Source organism: Chenopodium album, chromosome 21, assembly GCF_948465745.1.
Source record: "Chenopodium album chromosome 21, dcCheAlbu1.1, whole genome shotgun sequence".
In the NCBI taxonomy this organism is placed as follows: domain Eukaryota; kingdom Viridiplantae; phylum Streptophyta; class Magnoliopsida; order Caryophyllales; family Amaranthaceae; genus Chenopodium; species Chenopodium album.
Genome location: NC_137854.1, coordinates 36,533,900 through 36,541,971, shown reverse-complemented (window position 1 = coordinate 36,541,971; position 8,072 = coordinate 36,533,900). Strand labels below are relative to the sequence as shown.

At 34.0% G+C, this 8,072-nt stretch overlaps 1 protein-coding gene across 1 annotated transcript; it reads right to left on the bottom strand.

The window, feature by feature from the left end:
- Nucleotides 1–202: 202 nt before the first annotated feature.
- Nucleotides 203–7,655, bottom strand: LOC145601549 (glutamate--glyoxylate aminotransferase 2). The gene is made up of 14 exons (XM_081657587.1): nt 7,499–7,655; nt 5,947–6,143; nt 5,400–5,465; nt 5,195–5,312; nt 4,300–4,381; nt 4,096–4,183; nt 3,825–3,983; nt 3,249–3,422; nt 3,017–3,148; nt 2,034–2,099; nt 1,864–1,928; nt 1,548–1,639; nt 1,298–1,454; nt 203–565 (listed from the first exon to the last, which is right to left on the bottom strand). The coding sequence occupies exons 2-14, from the start codon at nt 6,058–6,060 to the stop codon at nt 433–435; spliced, it is 1,446 nt and encodes a 481-aa protein (XP_081513713.1). The 5' UTR covers nt 6,061–6,143; nt 7,499–7,655; the 3' UTR covers nt 203–432.
- Nucleotides 7,656–8,072: the final 417 nt, after the last annotated feature.

The following is an 8,072-nucleotide window of genomic DNA, read 5'->3' as shown; positions in this document are numbered from 1 at the left end:
TATCTAGAAAAAACAAATAAAAATACTGTCATTATGTTATAAAATGTTCAAAATCTTACCATTTTATTTTACTATATTCTTGATACCATGTGACAGCATCAGATAAATTAAGAAATCATCTGTATGGTATACTGAAATTAAATTTCTGTCAGAAACCAGCTTATTATTGAACCTGAAGTGAAAACCAATAGACAACTTCACATGCTGTGTAATACTGCTATATGATTTTCATTATTGAGGGAAAACGAGAGCTTATGTAACAGAAAGCGACTAGTTCGTTTGCAAATCATACAAAGTTTGGAAATCCTGATTTGCATAGTGTACATCAACTTCGCGTTTAAATTTTACAAGCACGTTTGAGGGAGAGGGAGAGTATACACTGAATTATATCATGACAATAACATAAGGGATTTCATAGAAATCTCCTATAATTTACATCCTTGAGTAACCTGCTCGTTGATCTTCATACTGCTCCATGAACGCGTCATTGAACTTCTTAAAGCTATCCATGATAGCAGGCATGTCTTCCTCAGCAGGAAGAATGGTAGTCCTCATGTGGAAAACCCTGTTATACAATGAAAATAGCCTATTATACAACATCATTATCATGTGTTTTTTGCTTTAACAAGTTCTTGGGTTTGAAGTCTTTTCTTTTCTTTTCTTTGGAGATAGGAGGCAGAAAATTCATTAAATGAACATAAATAACCACAGAGGGAGTTCAACATAGAACCTAGTTTATCTAAGTGTTCGATCTCAACCAGTAAAGAAAGAAGTTAAAGGTTTAATATAGAGAGTGAACAAGTACTGTGAGTGCAAGGAAAATTCTAAGTTCAGGTGGCCAAACTTCCCTAGGAAAGGGCACCAGATGCCCGTAAGTTTACCGGCTTCAATTCGGAAAATGAGGTGCATTCACGTTTGACAGAATTTTCCACATTGAAAATATTTAAAAGGTTAACAAACTAATTAAACCATTTGTGCAAGATATTGTTGAGAATAAAGATTCTGTAGATAAAACAATAACACTATTATTAACAGTTTAATTTCCAGCTCGCAGTTAATCAGAATCACTTTTGGTGTATATTACTCGGTGTACCCTAATCATAGTAACTATGATAGATAATTCAAGATGCTCGTTCATTATATACTTACTGAGAGGATCACGTATATGACAATAAAACAGATTTTTTTCAGTTTTGTAAAATGCGATTGTGGAAAAATTGCAAGGACTTTAACTGTGAAAATTGAAACCCAAGGCTGCATAATATTTAAAAAACATAAGAATGTAATGTTCCAGTACCCTTCTTTCTGCCCAAACCCTGAACCAGGAACAGTGGAGATGCCGGTGGCTTCCAAGAGCTTGAGACAGTAGAAAACATCAGGATGTTTGCCAGCCGTCTTGGCAGCCTCAACTGCCTTAGGTGGCAAGCATATTTGAGGGAATGAGTACATGGCACCTGAATCAAGAATTTATCTCACGGATGAATTTCTGTGCAGAAATAAATACAGGATACAAAAATACACACAAAACAATGGAAAAAACTCTTTACCTTCTGTGAAATTGCACACAACATTTCTACAGCTGTTAAACCCATCAGTCATTATTCGCGCTCTCTTCCTCAATGATTCCAGAATTCCCTTGCTGCAAAAATTTATGCATTATTATATATACTCTGCATGACATGTTTTTGTCTCCAGCCTAGAAATAAAGCCCTATACAACTTTCCTTTCTGCCTCCTCAAACAACTTGTTAAGATAATTATTCTTTAATATAAGATCTTCCTCTCAGTTGAAATCGCGAATAGATCAGCAAGGAGAAATTTCATGTCTTCTAAATGATAACTAAATAAAGTGTTAACCATTTACCTCTCTTGTTCAAATTTAAGATAAGAGATATCCCCGGGCTTTGGTGGATTGACCATCAATCCTAACTGTCAAAGTGAAAAAGAACAGTGATTTTATGCATACAGAATCTAGAACCTTGCCCAAGGAAAAACAAGATCATCTTAATCTGCAAATAAGTTTGATAAACTTACAAATATTTGCCCTGGTACATTGGGACTTAGTGCTATTGAAGCAATCTTGTATATTTCATCAACTGACTGCAATGGAGAACAACATCAGATGAATATACTTTCTATTCATATGAAGCGTTCAAGCAGTTGCTTTCTATCGTAAAAAGGATAAGTTGCTTGAGCATAAATTTTTGAAAAAAAGTCTTCTTACAATCAATGAGAAAATGACTGAATGAACACTTTTCGTAACAAAAGGGTGCTCCTCAGCCATAGCTATGCAGATTGTTCATGAAGTGCATGCCAGAAACACCACTGGCAAACAACTGGAGATTATTCGTGACTGCTAAGGATTGTAATCAGACCCATCTTTTTAAAACAAAAGAATAAAAGAGGGATTTATTTGCTTTATTTCAATTTTTGCAATATGAGGTATTTACAGTCACTAGTTATACAGAGTTACGGGAACTGAGGTCTGTGAGCTGTGAAGTCATTATATCTGATTTTTCATTCCACCAAGAAATATATTATAAATGAAGGAAAGATATTTCCATAATAAAGCATAAAATTTGGGGTCACTGACTGAAAAATATACACCATTAGTCGGTCAAAGCAGTTTAAATTGAGGACCCCTCTTTCTCTCAATTCAAGGCAATACTTTCTTTGAATTTAATTTAAATCCAAGTGAGTTTTTTTTTTTCCCATTTCAAATTTCTCATTTTCACAATAAGTTTATTTGGAAATCTTTCAAACACTTGGTTGTAAGAGAGCTTCATGAGCTTAACAGTGTAGTTATCATTGGGAATGCACTGCAGTATCTAATGCCCCTTGAATAAGTCAGTCACTAAGAGATCTATTAGGCTTCACTTATTTTACTAAAAGAGCTGACGAAGGCAACGTAAAATAGATTTGGAAGCTCTGTAAATGTTAACTAGTTAAGGATGGAATGATCAGACAACAGAGTAATACAATCACAACTCAAACAAAAATTTGGGACAAAGACAGACCTTCTGAGGAATATTTGTCATCTCAAAGTATCCACCCCTCTGTCCACATTCACCCCAATATCCTTTTGACACTGTGTGGAAAGACACAAGCTGGAGATCCTTGTTCATTGGTGGGCCCATGTCCATTAAAACCTTCCAGAAAAGGAAATTAGATAAGTTTAAATTCATGTAGGAAAGATTATTGAACCTGAACCATATTAATCCAAGCGCTGAAATATTCTGTATGACATACCTTTCTTGCACTTACAAAGGGACGCTCATCTTGGTATATGTTTTGTTGGTATACTTCATCAGCTAGAAGCACCAACTTTTCTTGGATACAGAAATTCACTATTTCTTGTAAGTTGGATACACTAAGGCATTGTCCCGTAGGATTTCCAGGGTTAATAATAACCATTGCACGTACCTGACCAGCATGAAAGTTAATACTAAGATACATTATCTTGCAAAAACAATGACCAAATTGAAAAATCAAAATAAGTTGAGAAGTTCACATATGTATATTGCATTAGGAATATAAAACCAAAATGTAAGATTAGCATGCCATCAGTAAGCCGAGATGAGTACGAAGTAGTACTTAGAGCACATATTCCCAATAACAGTACATCAGTCATAAGTTTCATGACCTCAACTTAAACCTTAAAATCTTGGCATTCCAAAAACTAATGGGTATTTATCAACTAGCAAGAGAGGATAAACTTTTAGGAATAACCACACACATCAAATACAGCTTTGCTACAATTTTCTTTCTGAAACTATCAGCATTTTTCTATATATCAAACACCATGGTGCAGGAGAGCATACTTACTTTTATTCCTTTGAATGTGGCTTGTCGAATTGCATCACGGAGATTGTTGATATCAAGGCCCCAGTTTGCAGTCTCCTCCAGATAATATGGGACAAGAGAACCACCCAATAATGATATTGAAGCAGAATAAAGTGGGTACTGTGGAACAGGAACTAGGACCTGAAAGAAAGATAGATCAATAAGGCAATAATGACCAGAGATCAACACTTCTACTTAAAATAAAGGGGAAATAGCGGCAAGTAAAAGAAAAAAAGGATCATAAGAGACTTACCCCATCACTTTGGCCTCCAATGACAGCATTCAAAATTTGCATCACTCCCTTGCTAGCACCATCAGTTAGGAAAATGAGTTCTGGATCACTGAAAATCAGGCAGAAACAACATTAGTCATACAGTCAACAAGCAAACTGAGACATATTGAGGCTCGAGTACTGGTTGATCCATAACATTGCCATGAGAAACATGCATTAAATCACCTTGGATACCCATCCCGCCTTTCAATAAACTCTGCAATCTCTTTCCTTACGCCAGGAATGCCCCTTGAATCACTGTAAGCACCTAATTCAACATAAAATAACAAATGTTACACATACCCCATTTTATGAACTATAGTATAACTTGGCATCAAAAGTTGTATTCTTTGTAAGGTTCTGAAAGCACTTAGAGCCTGATAAAATAAAATAGGTGAACAAATATTAGGTATTATGAAAGATGAAGTTGACAAAGATATATAAAAGAAGGGAGGTGAACAAATGTTAGGTAATAATTGACATATATGCAGAAAGGGAAAGAAAACAAAGTATAAAGTGAATATCTAACAGAAATAACATTTGTTACATGAAAAAGAGGTAAAGTTGGGATTTTGGGGTGGGGGTACACTTGCATGAATCAGCAAGGTGTTGGGATTACAGACAATGGTATAAGTGTATAGTAGTAGACAGCCTACAAAATCAGAAAGATTAAATGACGACAAGGAGAAAAGCCAATCAGCCAAGAATATAAATTGATTTTTATGTATCAACGGATTTACTGATTTAGCATGAATGCAGATTGACTGAGCCAATCTAGCAAACATAATGGATAACAGCAGTGTCATCAATATTTTCCCAGTGAAAGCAAATAAACCCAAACTTCTAATAGATTCTTCTCTTCTTTCATGAGCCGCCTTTGGGTGATGTATGCAAATTGACTTGATATTAGATTAACAAAGTAAAGTAAATCCCATTATTGGTACAATCCAGGATGGTCAGATGCATGCAACCTCATTCATGCAACATTGCAACCTCATTAGATAAGAATGTAGATGCAAACATGTAATAAGATTTCAGATATTTGTAGCAATTCTGGCATATCCAAAAGTTAAAAATGTACCTAGACCGCCTGAAGTCATAGAAAGGTAATGCTTAGCCCTTGCAATTGCATCAGCTGGGAATACAATTCCAACATTAGGATCATCAAGTAGGAATGGAGCTTGACACAAAGCAACCACCTGGATGAATACGCTTTTTAAAGTTAATACACAAACTTAAATACCGAACCACAAAGTGAGACTAATATAACTCCTATAATGTAAAACCTGGCGCGGGAATGTCAATGGTTTCTGCCCTAATGCATGAGGATTTCCAACATTTGTGAAGATGATCTGCATGGGTATATGAATAGTCAGAAAATAAGACAAGATTTGAGTGTGACAGAGCACTAAATTAAAAATATCTAGAAAGAAAATTATGCAGAAGAATTAACTCAAGACATGGTTCATCACTGAGGTATATGCCTTGTGACTAATCACAAGATTATTTATGTTTTTTTCAGCTGTATAGCATGTCATCAGGCAGAAGGCCAGTCTTCAAGGCTTGTCATTTAAATTAGTAAGTATCATAGAATAAATCATTTAATACCAGGAGGTGTAACATCGAGTAGCAAGAGAAACAGAACACTCGAAGCAGTGTAATCACGCCCAGAACAAAAGAGATAGAATGTTCATATATTTCTTCAAAAATGATTTAAATGTGTATGAAAGAATGAAATGGATGAATAATCTGATCTCTAATTCCAACAGAAAAATCACACTTCAGGTCTCAACAAGCCCAAAGAACGGAGTACAAAAACATTATTCCATTTACCTTCTTCCCCTCTTTCTGGAGCTCAGAAGCTCGAAGATACAGCTCACCCCTAACAGCATATTGGCACTTCTTCACATTTTCATTCAATCCCTCATAGTCCAGTCCCTTCGACATTTTAGCCAAAACTCAAGCTGATGCCCCTCAAGTAAAAAAGAGAAACTAAGTCACACCAAGTAATCTGAGCTCAGATCATAAACCTGAAATTCAAATGTGGAAATCATATTAGATAAAAATAAAAATAAAAAAAAAGGTTTGCATTACACAAGCAATAACAGACAGGATTTATTTCATATATCAAAGACTAGACAAATATAGTTAAACATTCCTTTCCATGCAATTTTTCTACAAACTGCAAACTCCATTAAACACATTCGCATGCTTGATCACCACTGTTCTCTAGCCAAATAAAACATTAAAATCAAGCAGCTTTTCAGTCATCATGATCATTAGAGCAATCTACTTCAAAAATTCGAATAACTGAAAACAAATTGATAACACCATGCTGAAATCAACTTATTTAAGGGCTATAAAATCACAGCACATGGCTTGTTCGTGATCGTTTTTGTTTTTGATTTTCTGTTTTTTTTTAAAAAAAATAAAAAAATCAAGGCGTTTGGTTTGCGAATTATAGGTATAAGGTATGGGTTTAGAATGACCAAAACCCATACCATATGTTTGGTTGTCAAAAATATGATTTTTAAACCCATACCTCAAATCCATGAGGTATGGGGTTTGGAAACCTTGGAGGGGAGGTGGGTTTGGCTCATTCCATTCCCTTAGGTATCAAATACATGATTAAGGGGATGATATTTCATTCCAGAATTGAACCAAACACATGGTATCAAGTATCAAGTTCCAACCCGATACCACCTTAACCCTATTCCTGATTCCAAACCTATACCACTGTGCGAACCAAACGCCCCCTAAAGGAAACTAGAAGAAGTTGTTTCCACTTTTTTGTCGTCAATTTTCAAAATTATCATAATTTTAATAAGTTTGACCAATTTTTAATTCATTACTTGACATATATCATATAGTTTTGAAAACCTGAAAACAGAAGACTACAGTAATATCGAATTAACCCAATTATAGCATCAATTTCCGAATTAGTAAGCAAATAATTATCCATAGCAAAAATTCACGATGTTGGTTATACTAATCATCCGCTTTTGAATAACAAACCATCAATTTCATGTTTCATCAATAATGAACAAACATCATTAAGTTCTAATAAAAAACCATAATCAACTAATACAACCAACAAACCACAAAAATTTGTACCCCGTATAATCATGTAATTAATCGCTTAAATGCAAATTAAAGAATTAATCTCAACTGGGTAATCATGCATTTCAATACTCAACAAATAAACAAATTCCAAAAACATTATATAATTCCATCATTGCTATCAACCCCAACACCCAGAAAATCACAATTAATCATATAATATGAATACTTTCACTAAAAAATTTCCCATATTAATCATAAAGATGTTTTTTTTAAAACAAAATTAAAGAAAATAGACCTGTATATTAGAGAAGAAGTAGGATACCTGAGAGTTCTTGCTTAGAGTGAAGTAGCCAAAAAACTTGGGCTCGTCAACTGTTGAGATATTACAATGGAAAATGCACGAAAAGAAAATAAGGATATACGTTTTTATTTATTAGGTAGGAAAAGTAAAGTTTCCTCCTTTTTTAATTCTTGCAACACTTTAATTTCTAATCCCTCCATTTTAAAATGCTAATTCCATTTTTCTTTTTCGGTCGTTTTTAAATACTTGTTCTATTTCTTTTTTTGAAATGCTTTTACAATATTTAATTTATTTCTCACACTTTGTGTACCCAACATATTACTCTCTCTCCTCCTATTCTTCCATTATTTTTACTTTTTGCAATTTTTTATTTTCTCAACTATCCCATTACCTCCATATTTTAATACTTTTTCCAAGAAACGGAACAAATATTTAAAAACGGATGGAGTACATAATTATATGAGTATATGGTAAAAGTCAGTTAAACTTGACCCAATTTATAATTTTAAGGTATCAACTTCTTAAATTTTTTTAATTATTAACATTATTTAAAACTACTAAATAACGTAAAAATGTTACAAGTATAAAGAAACGA

What these genes read in the sequence shown, in the direction of transcription:
- LOC145601549 (XM_081657587.1), bottom strand. Translation starts at nt 6,060, where the DNA reads ATGTCGAAGGGACTGGACTATGAGGGATTGAATGAAAATGTGAAGAAG. An exon ending in CATTGACATTCCCGCGCCAG is followed by an intron (nt 5,313 to 5,399) that starts GTTTTACATTAT and finishes GTATTCATCCAG; the next exon opens with GTGGTTGCTTTGTGTCAAGC. An exon ending in TGTGTGCAATTTCACAGAAG is followed by an intron (nt 1,455 to 1,547) that starts GTAAAGAGTTTT and finishes TTCTTGATTCAG; the next exon opens with GTGCCATGTACTCATTCCCT.